This window comes from Papilio machaon, chromosome 3, assembly GCF_912999745.1.
Source record: "Papilio machaon chromosome 3, ilPapMach1.1, whole genome shotgun sequence".
NCBI lineage: Eukaryota > Metazoa > Arthropoda > Insecta > Lepidoptera > Papilionidae > Papilio > Papilio machaon.
The window spans coordinates 6,725,951-6,744,402 of record NC_059988.1 but is presented as its reverse complement, the minus strand read 5'-3'; the positions used below and the strand labels follow the sequence as shown (position 1 = coordinate 6,744,402).

The following is an 18,452-nucleotide window of genomic DNA, read 5'->3' as shown; positions in this document are numbered from 1 at the left end:
TACTATAGTTATTTTCTTGTTATTCAAAAGCGGAAAGAAAATGCATCTTTAATGACATTATTTATTAATTATTAATAATCTACATGTTTTCCACAAATACTTATTTTTACTTCAGTATCTAGTCTGGCGATGGACCAGTTTTTGTCTTCCTGTTAAGTTTTCTATACAAATAAGAGAGTCGTTTTTGTAACTCCTTCCACTTGGTAGGTCTAACCACTGGTGATCCTGTTTTAGCAAACATTTTTTTCTTCCTTAATAGTATCTATAACAGAAAAATTTAATAACCTTTTAATAATATACACTGGGACATATTACACTGGTAAAAGTGAACAGAGGTACACAGAGAAATTTTTTATAGCGTATTGTGACAATTGAGCAAGTGCCCATCATAATTTTCCAAAATAGCAAAGTGAGCACTGCCCATAGACATCTCCATTTGCAGATGCAATGTCTACCTTTTGTCACAGAGAGGATACCCAGAAAGAGGATATTTCCCCTACCTAAGCAACCCATCACATGCCAAATACATGTCCCCCTACCCATCCTCTTCTTGTACTAAAAGGGTGGAAAGCGGAAGAGGACTAAAATAAGGCATTTGTCATGCACACTTATCAGACAAACCACAAAATTACTTCAACTTCATGCACATCTTCTGTGTGGTTGTAGTATATCATTGGGAGAGCCAGCCCTTTGATGCAAAAAAAATATCACCATTTTTTCTCTATTTGCCTGGATAAAGATAATAAGAATACTTACATGATATTCATGTCCACTGACTCCCCTAATCCATGAAGGAACAGTGTAAAGAGTTTTGACGGGGTGAAGATTCCCAGGACCTAATATATCTATATAATCATTTTGCCCATATAATGCTTTGCGTTCAGTCCATGCATTTGCAGGCCTAAAAATAATAAATAGTAAAGTAAATCCAAATAAGATACAATTATTTTATCACCAAAGAATTCACTTTTGCCAGACTTTTCATATAAATACTTATATGAAAAGTGTGGCGACAGTCAATTCTTTAAGATTCTTAGTTAAGTTTGGATAAGAATCCAACGAAATAAAAACTGTAAATATATCAAAGTCAAACCTGTATTGTGGAATAGGTAACTGTCTTTCCGAAATCCTGGGCAATAAACCTCCACACCAAAGTTTTTCTTCATACCCATATCTTCGTACAAGTCTAGTTTTATCAGCGTGGTATCTTGTTCTAAAAATATAGTAAAGTGTAAGTAATATTAAGGTTATGCAAAAAATAACAATACAATTAATGTATTTACAACCTTACTATATTTATGCTTGGTCTCCATAGCGATTTTAAAATTGTACTACCTAACCGCTCCATAGCAGAGTTTACTCAACCGTGTAAATCTTTGAATATTAAATTTTAACTGCTTATTTTAACCAAACACCAAAATCTAACCTACAACTTTATTTAATAAGATTGTCACCTCCGTGAAGTTGGCCCCCTCACTTTCATTTTTTTAACTTTTTTTTACGCAAATCGTTTGAGAATCGTTTGAGAGGGTTTGAGAGAAAAGAAATATCGTTTGAGAGTTCCTACTTTCTCCGTAAAAACAATTTCAAATTCTAGTGTTAAGTTGGCCCCCTCACTTTACTTTTTTTTATTTTTTTCAATGCGAATCGTTAAAGAGTCGTTTGAGAGACATTAAGAGAAAAGAAATATCGTTTGAGAGTTTTTACTTTTTCTGTAATAAGTATTTTAATTCTGGGCATCGAAAGTTACAAATCGATTTTCTTTTTTTTCCGAATTAAATATGGCAATCATGCACTTGGACGTTTCAAATTTATTGTGTAGGTAGAGAATGGTAAGAGAGTGATTGAGAGAAAAGAGAAATCGTTTGAGAGTTAATACTTTTTCTTAAATAAATATTTCAATTTCGGAATCGAAAGTTACAGATCGGTTTTCCTTTGCTCCGAAATAAATATGGTAATCATGCACTTGGACGTTTCAAATTTATTGTGTAGGTAGAGAATGGTAAGAGAGTGATTGAGAGAAAAGAGAAATCGTTTGAGAGTTAATACTTTTTCTGAAATATATATTTCAATGTCGGAATCGAAAGTAACAAATCGATTTTCCTTTTTTCCGAATTAAATATAGCAATCATGCACTTAGACGATTCAAATTTATGGTGTAGGTAGAGAATGGTAATAGAGTGATTGAAAGAAAACAGAAATCGTTTGAGAGTTAATGCTTTTTTTGAAATAAATATTTCAATATCGGAATCGAAAGTTACAAATCGATTTTCCTTTTATTTCGAATTAAATATGGCAATCATGCACTAAGACGTTTCAAATTTATTGTGTAGGTAGAGAATGCTTAGAGAGTGATTGAGAGAAAAGAGAAATCGTTTGAGAGTTAATTCTTTTCCTGAAATAAATATTTCAATTTCTGAATCGAAAGTAACAAATCGATTTTCCTTTTTTCCGAATTAAATATGGCAATCATGCACTTAGATGATTTAAATTTATGGTGTAGACAGAGAATGGTAATAGAGTGATTGAGAGAAAACAGAAATCGTTTGAGAGTTAATACTTTTTTTGAAATAAATATTTCAATGTCGGAATCGAAAGTTACAAATCGATTTTCCTTTTATTTCGAATTAAATATGGCAATCATGCACTTAGATGATTTAAATGTATGGTGTAGACAGAGAATGGTAATAGAGTGATTGAGAGAAAACAGAAATCGTTTGAGAGTTAATACTTTTTTTGAAATAAATATTTCAATGTCGGAATCGAAAGTTACAAATCGATTTTCCTTTTATTTCGAATTAAATATGGCAATCATGCACTTCGACGATTCAAATTTATGGTGTAGGTAGAGAATGGTAATAGAGTGATTGAGAGAAAAGAGAAATCGTTTGAGAGTTAATACTTTTTCTGAAGTATATATTTCAATGTCGGAATCGAAAGTTACAAATCGATTTTTCTTTTATTACGAATTAAATATGGCAATCATGCACTAAGACGTTTCAAATTTATTGTGTAGGTAGAGAATGGTAATAGAGTGATTGAGAGAAAAAAGAAATCGTTTGAGAGTTAATACTTTTTCTGAAGTATATATTTCAATGTCGGAATCGAAAGTTACAAATCGATTTTTCTTTTATTACGAATTAAATATGGCAATCATGCACTAAGACGTTTCAAATTTATTGTGTAGGTAGAGAATGCTTAGGGAGTGATTGAGAGAAAAGAGAAATCGTTTGAGAGTTAATACTTTTTCTGAAATATATATTTCAATTTCGGAATCGAAAGTTACAGATCGGTTTTCCTTTGCTCCGAAATAAATATGGCAATCATGCACTTCGACGATTCAAATTAATGGTGTAGGTAGAGAATGGTAATAGAGTGATTGAGAGAAAAGAGAAATCGTTTGAGAGTTAATACTTTTTCTGAAGTATATATTTCAATGTCGGAATCGAAAGTTACAAATCGATTTTTCTTTTATTACGAATTAAATATGGCAATCATGCACTAAGACGTTTCAAATTTATTGTGTAGGTAGCGAATGGTAATAGAGTGATTGAGAGAAAACAGAAATCGTTTGAGAGTTAATACTTTTTCTGAAATATATATTTCAATGTCGGAATCGAAAGTAACAAATTTATTTTCCTGTTTTCCGAATTAAATATAGCAATCATGCACTTAGACGATTCAAATTTATGGTGTAGGTAGAGAATGGTAATAGAGTGATTGAAAGAAAAGAGAAATCGTTTGAGAGTTAATACTTTTTCTGAAATAAATATTTCAACTTTTGAGATTTGTAAGTTTTTGAAAATCGATTTGTTACTTACGATTCCGAAATTGAAATATTTATTTCAGGAAAAGTATCAACTCTCAAACGATTTCTCTTTTCTCTCAATCACTGCCTAATCATTCTATACCTATACAAAAAATTTGAAACGTTTAAGTGCATGATTGCTATATTTAATTCGGACAAAAGGAAAATCGATTTGTTACTTTCGATGCCGACATTGAAATATATATTTAAGAAAAAGTATTAACTCTCAAACGATTTCTCTTTTCTCTCAATCACTCTCTTACTATTCTCTACCTACACAATAAATTTGAAACGTCTTAGTGCATGATTGCCATATTTAATTCGTAATAAAAGAAAAATCGATTTGTAACTTTCGATTCCGACATTGAAATATATACTTCAGAAAAAGTATTAACTCTCAAACGATTTCTCTTTTCTCTCAATCACTCTATTACCATTCTCTACCTACACCATAAATTTGAATCGTCGAAGTGCATGATTGCCATATTTATTTCGGAGCAAAGGAAAACCGATCTGTAACTTTCGATTCCGAAAATGAAATATATATTTCAGAAAAAGTATTAACTCTCAAACGATTTCTCTTTTCTCTCAATCACTCCCTAAGCATTCTCTACCTACACAATAAATTTGAAACGTCTTAGTGCATGATTGCCATATTTAATTCGTAATAAAAGAAAAATCGATTTGTAACTTTCGATTCCGACATTGAAATATATACTTCAGAAAAAGTATTAACTCTCAAACGATTTCTCTTTTCTCTCAATCACTCTATTACCATTCTCTACCTACACCATAAATTTGAATCGTCGAAGTGCATGATTGCCATATTTATTTCGGAGCAAAGGAAAACCGATCTGTAACTTTCGATTCCGAAATTGAAATATATATTTCAGAAAAAGTATTAACTCTCAAACGATTTCTCTTTTCTCTCAATCACTCTCTAAGCATTCTCTACCTACACAATAAATTTGAAACGTCTTAGTGCATGATTGCCATATTTAATTCGGAAAAAAGGAAAATCGATTTGTTACTTTCGATTCCGACATTGAATTATTTATTTAAGAAAAAGTATTAACTCTCAAACGATTTCTCTTTTCTCTCAATCACTCTTTTACCATTCTCTACCTACACAATAAATTTGAAACGTCCAAGTGTATGATTGCCATATTTAATTCGGAAAAAAAAGAAAATCGATTTGTAACTTTCGATGCCCAGAATTAAAATATTTATTACAGAAAAAGTAAAAACTCTCAAACGATATTTCTTTTCTCTTAATGTCTCTCAAACGACTCTCTAACGATTCGCATTGAAAAAAATAAAAAAAAGTAAAGTGAGGGGGCCAACTTAACACTAGAATTTGAAATTGTTTTTACGGAGAAAGTAGGAACTCTCAAACGATATTTCTTTTCTCTCAAACTCTCTCAAACGATTCTCAAACGATTTGCGTAAAAAAAAGTTAAAAAAATGAAAGTGAGGGGGCCAACTTCACGGAGGTAAGATTGTCGTTGTCAAAAAATTGTCAATGTCAGGTCGACAAGTCAAAACAAAAATCAAAGATCATAATTATTTTACCGTCCAACCAAATATATCATTACATACTTTATAATTAATGAGAACTCTTTTTTTGTAATTAACTCCGATAATTTTATATCAGACAGAATTAGAGTATATCTATTTCACCTCGCGGGTTTTTGCGTTAATGCTCCTTATTATTCTATTAGCTTAGCTGACAACGCCGATACTATTTTATCCGATAGCTCTTTCGCACTGAGAATTCGGATGCAGAACGGAGATAACCACAAGCCGCACAATCAAATTGAATACTTAGGTATTAAGTAACCAAAACAAATAAAGGCACTAACCTAAAGAAGATAGACAGGTATTGGCACCTTCATCATCTCCCTGGCCTTTTCTCACTCACGTGGCGTCGGCACACGAGGTTTTATAAACCTTAGTTTTGGCTTGTTTTTACCGCCGCCCGCCAGTCTGTCGCCAACCCTACTTTGGAGCAATTTAGGCATTGGCATCTTATAAGCAATTATTTTTTAAGAGCGTTGGTGGCGAAGTTGTTAAGCACCTGACCGGATTTAAATGTAATCTACACGCCCAGGTTCGAACCCCGCCATGTACTAATATGCTTTTACGAATTTGTATGTATTGTGTGTATTACAGATAAAGTTCAGCCCAAGAAATAATAATCGAAATCTGAAAAAGAATGTTTATTATCGACAGTCGTGTACAGATATTTTAGTTAAGGTATTTTTACTTTATACAATTAAAAAATATCGTAATTATTGTTACTTTTGAAGCTGCTTTCAAAGTGTACAATACTAAAACATTTTTAAAAAACCATAAAAAAAAACTCAATTTGTCTTAAATGAAAATGCATAAATGTAATGGAAGTTACGTATACTCGGAAAAATATAGCTTCCGTACAATAGTGGAATTGCACTGTTATACAGTCTACTGTGCTAATATAGATATACTAATCTATGTAAATAACTAAATTCATATGAACACATTTTTTCTTAAAACTAGGTGCATTATAAGAATAAACACACCAAGCTAAATACTTATAACATTGAAAGTTAAGAAACTATTATTTATCATAATATAACTTTAAAAATATAAAATCAATGATTGTAAAATCAAAATTCTTAATTGCTTTTGTACTAGACGCTACATCGGCAATTTAAATAAATTATTGCATTGTGCTTATTTTACTTAAAGGTAAAAATTTTATCAAATGGTAATAAGATTACATCCCCACTTTACATATTAGGTCACACATTTTCCGAACACAAATAATTCATGCCCCAAGACGCAATCGCGAGGCACGCGTCATTAAAAGATGCAATAACATAAATGAACTCCAACAAGAAATTAAACTCAGAAAAACTTTTTTACACTGACAAAAATTATGTACAGTGGGGCATTGCTGGTGTTATTACAACTTTTAACTGATAATTTAAATTTAATTTAGCATGTTGAATAGGCCGTTTATTTTGGCGGCTCAAGCCTCACTGTATTACATATCGATTTTCATGACATACAAATGGAAAGGCGAATTAAAAAATAAATTCTTAAATACGAAACATAAGTACATGCAAAAATTGTTGGAATAAATGTTTAACAGAATATTTGGCATTATCAAAAATTTCAGATATTCCTTTATTATTCATATTACCCGAAACCATATTTAATTATACGTCTAAAAATAATTTATAGCGATATTTTTATAAAACAATTCAAAGTTTAAAACTCCGATGACTTTAAGAAATGTTACGAATACAATATTCAAGAAAATTTTACCAGTTTTCTAAACAACTAGATCTTGTAACATAAAAAGTATACAATATATAGAAAAAGTAAAGAAACATAAACATATATTTTAGAGGTTAGCGATTATTAATACTTCAAAAACTGTAGCAAATAATATATTATGATTTAAAAAATTAGGCGGTATCGAATATCGGTAATAATAAATCATCAAAGATTGGATGAAACAAAATTATTATTACACAAAAATATAAATTTAAAAAGTATCTGAAAAACTTAAACGAGAGATATTAAAAAAGTTAAAATATAAATGAGGCTATAACAAAAACTATAGCATATTTTAAAAAATATATGAACATTAAAGCATTTTTAAAAAGGCAATTTGAGTTAAGAACTTTATCATGATGAGAATGTAATTTTTAAATCAGCGCTGCTCAAAATTTTTTTTCCTAAAGCCTGAACAAAAAAAGAATGTTGCATACAGGAACAGGACCGTCTTTACCCGGTCGTGCATGAGGTGAGGGTGAGCCAGGGCACAAGAGACTATGTTTAGACGGCCCTATTACATGAAAACATCAAATCGCAGCCTCAAATTTTAACTTTAAAACAATATGGAACTTAAACATATTAATTAAGGCTATTGTTGATAAAACATTGCCATCAGGTACAGAAAAAATCTAGTTTAAATCTATAAATGTCAGTAAAATAACTAATTTTATAAAAAAAAATCTGCCACAAAAGTACATTCATATAATTTTTGTGACTTAAAAATAAAAAAATGGTGGGTGTTATATGGCCAATATCAATTCAAAATAGCAATGAAAATGTAATAACATAAAAAAATAATTATGCAAATACAATTTGCTAGTCATTCGAAATAATAAGATATCTTAATTCTTTCTAATACTAGAAATACTTAACATACAAAACAGTGTACTGTATTTTGTGTACAAAAATAATAATTATTTATACTAAAACTTATTTGGATATTAAATTAAAACGTAATAAACATATTCTGCTCGATATTCCCTCAAAAGTTGGTACCATAAAGCCATTTTATTACGAGCTATATTCCTAGAATTCCTTGACTTATTCCAGCATAAATCTAATAAAAACATATATATGTCAATCAAAATCAAAGTTTATATCATAGCTTGAGAATAAATCATGTATTCTTAATAATTTGCATCTCTTTAACTCACCAATATTCTTTTAAGTGCATAAAAGTGATATGCCATCAACCATTATAGAATTTATTGTCTATACTTTAATTGACATTTTAATTTGTTGGATGAATTAAAGATTATCCATCTTATGTTATAGGCCTTGCAATTGAGAGAGCTAATTTTTTTTATTAGAACCATGACTTTTGTGAATGTTATAATAAAAATTTGAACATTTTAAAACATAAAATATATGCAGTACTTAAACTTAAGCAAATACAAAAACTAACCTAATTTAAAATACAAGAATAAAAAATAAACTTGTCAATAAAGTGGAAAAAAACAATTGTAAATAGCAACAACATATTACCAAGGTACAGCCTCCATATAAATAACAAATAAAATAAGTAAAAAGAATAAAAAATTAGCTTGTGCTAAAATATGGATATGATTTAAAATTTATATAGGCTCTATAGCCCAATATATACATAGCCTCATATTATTTAAAAACATGAACATACATGTGATATTGCATATATCTATAAATACATTTGTAAAATATACCGAGACCCTTTTACAATCAATTTTATAAGATAATCTGGGCATTTAGTAAAACATAACGAACTCTATTTGAATTTTACAGTATTGAATAACTGAAAAGTTTTATTCAAAGAATGTAATAGGATCTCTAAGCAATCTCACAAATAACTTTAGTGTATAACACTTCATGAATAAATATTTTGTGTTTACACAACAAAAAAAAACTTGATAACTTCAACATGGTCAGGCTTTGCCAGTGGTCATTGCACTTTACAGTTCCTTAAGATCTAATGTCATGGAACGACAAGTTCCACATATAAAGGTGAATTAAGAAATATTAAAAATTCATTCTATATGCAATATGAAACTATTCTAAGTCTTTGGAGTATAGAGTACAATAGAGCAGTGAAATATTGAACATGCTCAAGTACACACAAACCTCCACAGACTGCCACTTTGTAAAACTAAAGCTTCCTAAAAATATGTTCTAAAACCTATAAAAAAAATATATCTCTTATTTTTTCAAAAATAGAAAACTAAAATAGGGTCTGATGTAATACTGGACACTAAACATTACTCTAAATCAGTCAAGATATTGTAGTTATTGTGAAATTAAGAGTAATTCATAATGTTTTGTATGAAGAAATGTACAAAATTATTTTTCAGATTGTATATAGTAAAGCTATTTTTGTAGAAAACTTACAAAATTAAGTATAAAAGTAAAAGGTGGATAATTTTGAACATATTCATATATTTAATTGATAAATAGATGACCTCTCACAATAAATGTTTTTTCAAACAATTATATAGTAGTTGAACACTTCTTTCTTCAAATTGTGAAACATTATGCAAATCACACACATTATGAGAGGGCACTGTTTATTTGAATGTATGAATATGTCCATCGTCTACAAAGTTATCCTAATTGTATTTACCTTACTTTCTACACCTTAATTTAAATGGTAATAATAAAGCAAGTTGTGAGGCGGGATATTTGCATCAGTCTTGTGAAATTCTCAATTGTGAAAATTATTACGGACATTGATTTAACTATTTGGTAATCTGTAAAAAAACATGAAAAGTCAAACCTGTAGTAAATTAAAAAAAAAAACTGGTGCACCATACTACATCAGTTCATATCACTTTTTAAAGATGATAGTGTTGCATCAAGTATTCTGCCAGCAGCATAGCCTGGTATGTTGAGGTATGCTGGTTTATCATGTTCACACAACCCTGGTTGTGTGCAACATCGGTTCATAGGTGGCACATCAGTGCTAGATGTTCCACTAACACCAGGTAAGTCAGACGATGTTCCTTGGCAAATCATTTTGTGATTTGTAAATTGTTCTAATGAACGAAGCTGTTCACCACAATTTTCACATTTCAATTCTCTTGCATGAACCTTTTTATGGCTGTTTAATGATCTTGAATTATCAAATACTTTGGTACACATGTCACAATATTTTAGAACTTTCTCCCCCGTGCACACCACTTTATGATTATTAAGTCTATCCAGAGACATGTAACGCTTGTTGTTACATAGGTCACATTTAAATTGTTTTTGAGGGACCCGTCCTGTATGTACTTGCATATGTTTACGTAAGTTGCTTTTGTCTTTTATATATTTCGAACAAACTGAACACTTATTAACATCCTTTCGGGTGTGGTTAGCATCTAAATGTCTTCTTAAATGAGATTTCTTATGAAAAGGTTCCAAGCAGATTTGACATCTAAAAGGTTTTTGAGCTGGGTGAACTCCAGTCAAATGGGTGTTGAATTCAAGAATAGTTGGGTAGCTTTTCCGACAATGCGGGCAGTGAAATAATCTACGGCACATTGCCGCACTGGAATCGCAAAAAGGATCTGAACAATCATCACAAAACGAATCTAAGCCTGCTGGTGGTGTTGCAGTTTGAAAAGGTTCCACTTCACTTTGTAGAGGATCATGGTCTGTATCGGGAGTACCAGCTCCGCTAGGTTCTTGTTTAATTTTAGCTTGTTCACTTGTCTCTGAAAAATCATCTTGTGAAGAAACTCCTCGAGACGTACCTGCTAACATCCACCATGGGTTGTAGTGCCACGCTCCCAAACCAGACTGCACCGATTGTGCCTTCAAATCACTCGACTTTGTCTGGGTGCCAGCGTTTGAAAATCCCGGGAAACTAGGCAATTCTTGATGTTTAGTCCTTGTCGTTTCAAAAATACTATGTTGCGATATTAAATTTTCGTAATCGCTAGGATCCAATTTTTTTTCATTTCGATCGTTACCCTCTCTTTTAGACATATTTTAATCAGAGCCTGAAAATTAATTAATTACGTATATAATCATCTTTTTCGTATGATGTCTAAAAGAGGAACTAAAAAACTATGATTTATTTAGAAAAAAAAAATTCTAACAATAGAAATCATTTGTTATTAAAAACTTTGAAAAATTGCTAAGAAAATTAGGCCAAGCTTTGTATAGAAGTAAACAAACAATACAAACACAATTATAATTGAATCAAAGGTTTAATGCCTAACATACGCATAAGTGATTTTAGGTATATGTTTTGTTTGCTTATTTTATATTAATTAAAGTAGTATGTACATACATGAATAATGAACTTCCCATTAAAGATATCAAACAAATATCAAAAGGGCTCGGCCATTTTGTTTGGTTTGGGCACCGACCACAGATTATAGCGTACTTTCATTTCATCCATTTCATCAATTAAAAATTGACAGATAAAAATATTTTTGTGTAAATTCAAATAACAACTTCCACAAAAATTATCAGTGTTTTATCGTAAACCCTATTACACGTGACGTATTTCCCCTAGGGGTAATACACATCCAAATATTACACCATGAAAATAAAAATCCTTAGTATTCAGAGATTGTTATAAGATCTTTAGTGCAGTCTTGAGGCAAGATACATAATTGTGAAATTCATGTCATCAATAACTGCATATATTATATTATCATCAGTAGTTTATTCTAATGGGTTTTCTATTTCACCTCTGGATATTAGGTTCAGTGTGTTAGTTTAACTTATATTTGTATATTTAAAATTCCAGGCCATGGTAATAATATTTATTTGATGAATCATGTTTAAGTAAATTACAAGTTAAATTTAAAATTATTTACAAAACAACCCTTCCTCTTTTGACAGCAGCTTTAACAATTTTTGTTTTCTTTTCTTTTTTCTTTTTAGAAATATTCTCTTTCCTTTTCTTTTGTCTATCTTCTTTCTTTTGTTCAACACCCTTTATTCTATTCTCCCATTGTTTTTTGCTTGCCTTTTTCTTTTGATCCTGAAAATATAAAATCGGTGTTTTATATTGGTGTGGTCTAATTAGAATGGGATATCCTAAACACAGATTAAAAATTAACACTGCCCACATAGCATTTTTGTATCAATTATTCCTTGTAACTTTCTTTTACAATATCTGAGACATATCTATCAATTTTGATATTATTAATTATACATAGAATTAACAGTCTTACCATTCTCTTAATGGACTTTTTCAATAATATAGGATCATCTTTAACTTTCTGACCCTCCGCCTTTTGAAGTATATTTTTCCATGCCATCTTTTCTTTTATTTCTTTCACTTTGTCCCCTTTGTCTGATTCTTGTAATTCACGGAATTTGTTTTCTTGCTGTTTCATATCTTCTAAAATTTTTTTAGGGTCCTTATGGGCTTTGGCACTTTTTTCTGCAACAAAAAATATTTTATGGCTAAAAATACCGAATATAAAATATTATAAAAGACTTTTTAATGGTAGAGTAAAGAATGAAAGAGAAAAAATATGATAATATATGTCTTATATTACCAATACAATACAGATAACTTATAATAACACTTAACATACCTTTTTTACCAAAATTGGCAAAGTCAAACTTAGAAAATACCAATTTTCCTTCGCTATTAAATATAGGTTTAGCAATGTTCACATTCTTTTTGTCATCTGCCTGCTGTTTCTGATTATTTTCAAAGTTTGGAGCTGAACCTTTTACATGTGTTTTATTAGTCCTTTCCCTTTTCTTGAGTTTTTTGTTCAATTTGCTATTAATGCTCTTTTTAGCTAATTTATTTTTTAAGTGAAAGTTATTTTGTGATTTAAGTTTCTGCAATTTTTCTTCTAATTCAACAATACTAGATGCACGCTTGTGTAGTTCTTTTTTATCTTCAGGCTGTACACCATTGGTCATTTCGAAGTCATTGTTAGCATCATCATCTGAAAATAAACTCATACATATGTATATTATACATATAACCTTTAGATGCGATCTTTATAATTTTTAATTTACCTTTGTGTATTGGTAATGATAAACTAGAAAATATATTTTTTATAAATTGTAGTTCTTTAGATAGCTCACTCTTTAACTGTTTGGTTTTTAATGTTTTTTTCTGTGACGCCATGATAGAAGGCATTTGATCTTATCTTATATATTTTACGTATTGTAAAAACGTAAATTTTAATTAGTGTTTCATGAACAATTTTTTTCCAAAAAACTCAAACGAAAGCTTAAGTTTATAACATTCAATTCACACGTGCAAAAATGACAGAATGACAGAACCAACCACCGATTCAACAAAATGACAATGACGGATCAATTCAATTTCAAAGAGCAGAAAATTGTACACAATCAAATTATGTAAAAACATAGAAAGGTTTCCATCCGGAACCATAAAAAGGAATTAACGGTAATGTACAATATCCACACAAAAGTAAGGATCTCTTTATTAGATAATGAGAAGAAAATTGAGACAGGTTTAACGCGTTTTAGTTATGAAATTAAAAGCTTTTTATCAAAAAACAAATAATTTAGGTCAGAAACCAGTGTGGTTTTTTATGCTCTTTGTCTTTGCATCAATGGTTTTTGAAACACTTTAAAAATTGAAATTTGGACATTAGTTTGTTGGGAGTTTTAAATATTAAAACCTCTAAAAATAAGAAATGTCGCAAGAAATATCGTGTGGTCTAGAATATATCTCAACACCAGATTTACAAGCATGTCTTACGGAGGCTTTACATAGTAATTATTCATTCATAGTTGCAAATGTTGTGCATCCACGTTTTCGCCGATCATATATTCCTGGTGCTAGTAAAATTGGAGGATTTACGCGGTCTGACATGGTACTGTCTCCACAAGATTGGACAAGTCGTATAGTTGCAAAGATATCACCTTACATTTGTGTTGACTCAGAATCTCCGGTAGTCCGTCAGCGTCATGAGGATTGCTTGAATGAAGAGCTATCATACTGCCGGGGCTTAGGTGTACCTGCTATTATGTTATCATTACAATCAAGAAATACAAATAACTTATCGAGAATTCTTCAAACATATTATGAAACAAGGTAAAATATGCACAATTTACAAAGGTATTCTCTGTATAAATATATGCCAGTTACTTAGAATATTGCTATAAATTATTAAACTGTTGCAGCCATCACCCATCCCTTATATGGGCATCTGTACCAATGTATTGCACAAGAAATGCTCGACGCAACAACCAAGATGATGATGATGAATGCGAAGAAGCATGGGATGAAACCTGGCATTGGTGGTCCAAGTTCCATGAACGGTTAGAATGGGATAAACGAGTTGGAGTTGTTTTAGAGATCTCAGCTGATATACCACCTCAGAACATATTAAAAAGATGGCTTGGTGAACCAGTCAAAGCTATTGTTATTCCAACATCCATTTTTCACAACAACAAGAAAGGGTGAGTAATTTTCTACAGTAAAAATCTTGTTCATGGTATACTCAAATTTATATTGTATTATCCTATCACCCTTAAAAACACTTAATTTCTGAAAATAATGTCTAAAGATGAAGTAGCCAATAACATTCATTTAGTTGTAATAAACAGGCTCTAATCCTGATCTTACTATTCTGAACAACATATGTAGTGTTATGTGCACAGTTCTTAACACATTTCAAGTTTATGCTTTTCATAAACAATAAGTGCATGGCTGTAAACATGTTTAAATCGATATGAATATTATTTGAAGTAATTATTTAAATAACTCACAGATATCCAGTGCTATCAAGAGCTCACCAACAACTTGTTGTCAATATGGTTGAGCATGAAGCCCAAGTAATAGTCAGTGGAGCAAGGAGATCTAATATTGAATATTATCTACAATATCTGTTCCGTTTATGGCAAAGAAGACCGTACAAAGCTGATGATCCTATGCTTAGTTATGCACGAGGGTATGTATTATCTGTTAGGAAATAATTGAATGTTCAATTCCATTGTAAACAATTTAATTTTAAAAAATTTAATCTGATTTCATTGAGTATGTGTGCTGTGTTCGTTTGAAAAGATAGTGTAATAATTTGTATGTAAAATAATTTAATAACTAAAGTAAAATATTATAAATGTTATCCTATATTTATTTTTACTATAATTTGTATATATGTTTGAACAACCAGGTGGGAAGACTATCTTCAAACACCATTGCAACCTCTTGCAGACAATTTGGATACTCATACATATAATGTCTTTGAAAAGGATCCCATTAAATATGACCAGTATCAAAGGGCTATTACACAAGCCTTAGTTGATATAAAAGAAAAGCGCCTCAACAAAGATAACAAAGAAACAATGAATGAACTTTGTGTAAGTTAAAATTATTTTTTTTGGTCTAATAAATAATTATCTTTATCAGTTTATTGTGACTGTGACGAGTTGGTAGCTTCATCTATTTAAGATTTAAGTAGGCTAGATTTATTTTGAAGTAGAGTTAAATTTGTACTTTCCTACGGAAAGTCACAGCTAAGTTACAATATTGTTTTAAACTATTACATATTCATACAAAATCAGTATTGTAATTTGTCCAACTAATTCCAGAATGATGTCAAAGAATTTTCCGTATCCAATGAAAAGAATGAAATGGGACATGGTGATTGTTTACAAGAAACAGAATCTATAACAGTGATGGTTTTAGGAGCGGGCAGAGGTCCATTAGTGAGAGCTACATTTAATGCTGCTGATATTACTAAGAGTAAAGTAAAGGTAATCATGTATTTAATCTTTTAAATAAAATAATATATATTCATCATAATTGTACATAACTAACAATTTGAATAGTTATTTTTCTATTTATTACACAACTTTAGCTCTTAAGAGTTGTAAAACAACAACTCTTAGGAGTTAAAGATGAATGGAATTGGTTGAAACTAAGAAACAGTGCAGTATTCTAAATTGGTCTTATTTCTCGTCTTTGTTGGTTATTTTAGGAATGATCTAGGATTCTTAATTTGCAACACCCAGTAACTGACTTATATAATAACGAATGTACTTTCTATAACTTTTCATATGAAACAAATTGTAGAACTTGGAACATGTTAGTTCTAGTTTAAATATATGTAATGTTTTTTTTTATAATACAGGTAATAGCAGTAGAAAAGAATCCCTGTGCAGTGGTAGTGCTCGCTGCACAAGTTCGTGAAGTATGGCGCGATCGGGATGTTGTAGTTATTCCCGGCGATATGAGGCATCTTAATCTCTCTCCAAAAGCAGATATTATTGTCTCTGAATTATTGGGTATGTGACAATGTTACAATGTTAATATATTATGTATATTTTTAAATGTTAAAAATACTATGTTGAAATATTATTATTCTTACTAACATTATAAATGCGAAAGTTTAAATGGATGGATAGAAGGATTGATGGATGTACGTTTGTTAGAATCTATCTCAGTAATGATTCAATGGATCTTCATGAAATTTGGCACAGATGTAGGACATAATCTAAAAGAACACAGGCTACTTATTAAGGTTTTTTTTTAATTCCGCGCGTCACCGGCGGCAGCTAATACATAAAGTTCGTTGTGGATATTGAAAAAATTTAATTACATTGACTTAGCTGTTCAATAATTTTTTTCTCTTTTTAATTAATTTTTGTCTTAAGAAAGATGACTTAAAGACTAACAATGTTCAGTTACTTCTGATTGCTCAATTATTAAGTTCAGATTAATTATTTTTATTGAATTTCAGGTTCATGGGGTGATAATGAACTATCTCCGGAATGTCTAGATGGAGCTGCAGGTCTTTTAAAGCCGGATGGGATATCAATACCTAAAGAGTACAATTCCTATGTGGCTCCAATATCTTCACCTCGATTGTGGGCAGCAGCTAAAGTTGCCTCATCGAGTTCAACAAACCAAAAAGAAAAGAACCTTGAAACATTATGGGTTGTTTACATGCAAAATAAACATGACATTGCCGGAACTAAGGTGAATTCTAGCTTCACAATATTGAAAGGTTTATCTAAACTTGTAAAAGAAATTGGAAGTAAAAGTCAGATTTTTGCATTATAGAAACCGGGTTTTGCTGTATTAAAGTAATAAAAATTACCAATTTCATACTGTCCGAAACCTTACGTTTGAAAAGTATTTATAAAATAAGCTTAGTAATTTTTTGAAATCTGAAACATTTAATTTTTTTCTCTTGAAATTATTTAATTTAGATTGCATATTAATATTACAAGAACCAAAAATAAATGCTTTATACATAAATTTGAAGCAATAATCTAATGTAATTGAAATTACAGCCCGTGTTTAACTTTACACATCCAGCGAAAGGTACAAAAGACCATGAAGGTGATGAACTGAAACACTACAGAGGTCTACCACTGACAGACAACAGAAGATCTGCAACAGTATCTTGGGTTGTAGAACAGGATAATGTGATGCATGGCTTCGGAGGGTACTTTGATTGTTCACTGTATGGAGGGGAAATGATCAGTATTGTTCCGTCAACTCATAGCCCAGGAATGATATCATGGTTTCCTGTTTTCATACCAATAAAGGTAATGCAGCTATTAATGTTTAATGTGTAAATGTTATTCACTTTACGTCGACTTTACGAGATTTAATATGGCTTTGTTCTATATAACCTATGGATGAATATATTGGTACATGTTTTACATATGCTTATCCCCCTTCTTTTTTATAAGTTAAAATCTAAATCAAATTCCTTATGAAATTACTGGACTGGAATCTATTGGCTTGTGTTCTGTTTTGATTAGACTTTTAGCATTTTTTTATAATGGGGGAAAATTTTCAAAAGATACCCTGTCTGTTCTGCAAGGTAAAATAGGGTTATGTAAAACAAGACTTGCTAAAATCTCCTTGGTAGCTAACAATGAGACAGATCTCTGAAGAAATGCATGAGGACTTCCAAATCTTAATATATATAAATCTCGTGTTACAATGTTTGTCCTCAATGGACTCCTAAACCACTTAACCGATTATAATAAAATTCGCACACCATGTGCAGTTCAATCCAACTTGAGAGATAGGATAGTTTAAATCTCAAATTTAGTTTTTTTTTTTAACTGCGCGCGGACGGAGTCGCGTGCGACAGCTAGTACTATCATATAAATGTGTCCTATTTCAGACACCTCTAAGGGTACATAAAGGAGAAACAATAACTGCAACATTCTGGCGTTGTGTCAACTCAAGAAGGATTTGGTATGAATGGATTGTGGAGGTTGGTAACTATACAACACCTCTGCACAATGCAAACGGAAGAAGCTCAGAAATGTTATTATGATATTGACATTGTTTACATATAAGAAATAAAACAATATTTTTAAATAACAATTTTGTACTCATTTAATCAACATCAATATAAATAACAATATTTTTGATATAAAACAT

General features: G+C 30.6%; 4 protein-coding genes across 4 annotated transcripts; 1 reads left to right on the top strand and 3 right to left on the bottom strand.

Annotated features, from left to right (window-relative positions):
* Window positions 1-88: 88 nt before the first annotated feature.
* Window positions 89-1,446, bottom strand: LOC106710361 (39S ribosomal protein L51, mitochondrial). The gene is made up of 4 exons (XM_014502382.2): window positions 1,287-1,446; window positions 1,094-1,213; window positions 757-901; window positions 89-262 (listed from the first exon to the last, which is right to left on the bottom strand). The coding sequence occupies exons 1-4, from the start codon at window positions 1,346-1,348 to the stop codon at window positions 119-121; spliced, it is 471 nt and encodes a 156-aa protein (XP_014357868.2). The 5' UTR covers window positions 1,349-1,446; the 3' UTR covers window positions 89-118.
* Window positions 1,447-9,619: 8,173 nt separating this feature from the next.
* Window positions 9,620-11,454, bottom strand: LOC106710349 (zinc finger protein 98). Its single transcript, XM_014502370.2, has 2 exons — window positions 11,382-11,454; window positions 9,620-11,088 (listed from the first exon to the last, which is right to left on the bottom strand). Exon 2 carries the CDS (start codon window positions 11,072-11,074, stop codon window positions 9,920-9,922), a length of 1,155 nt encoding a protein of 384 aa, XP_014357856.2. The 5' UTR covers window positions 11,075-11,088; window positions 11,382-11,454; the 3' UTR covers window positions 9,620-9,919.
* Window positions 11,455-11,842: 388 nt separating this feature from the next.
* On the bottom strand, window positions 11,843-13,360 carry LOC106710351 (surfeit locus protein 6 homolog). Its single transcript, XM_014502372.2, has 4 exons — window positions 13,085-13,360; window positions 12,646-13,011; window positions 12,277-12,488; window positions 11,843-12,083 (listed from the first exon to the last, which is right to left on the bottom strand). Exons 1-4 carry the CDS (start codon window positions 13,206-13,208, stop codon window positions 11,913-11,915), a joined length of 873 nt encoding a protein of 290 aa, XP_014357858.2. The 5' UTR covers window positions 13,209-13,360; the 3' UTR covers window positions 11,843-11,912.
* Window positions 13,361-13,652: 292 nt separating this feature from the next.
* On the top strand, window positions 13,653-18,370 carry LOC106710388 (protein arginine N-methyltransferase 5). Its single transcript, XM_014502410.2, has 9 exons — window positions 13,653-14,135; window positions 14,225-14,503; window positions 14,815-14,994; window positions 15,217-15,403; window positions 15,635-15,799; window positions 16,177-16,330; window positions 16,786-17,024; window positions 17,342-17,599; window positions 18,190-18,370. Exons 1-9 carry the CDS (start codon window positions 13,735-13,737, stop codon window positions 18,343-18,345), a joined length of 2,019 nt encoding a protein of 672 aa, XP_014357896.2. The 5' UTR covers window positions 13,653-13,734; the 3' UTR covers window positions 18,346-18,370.
* Window positions 18,371-18,452: the final 82 nt, after the last annotated feature.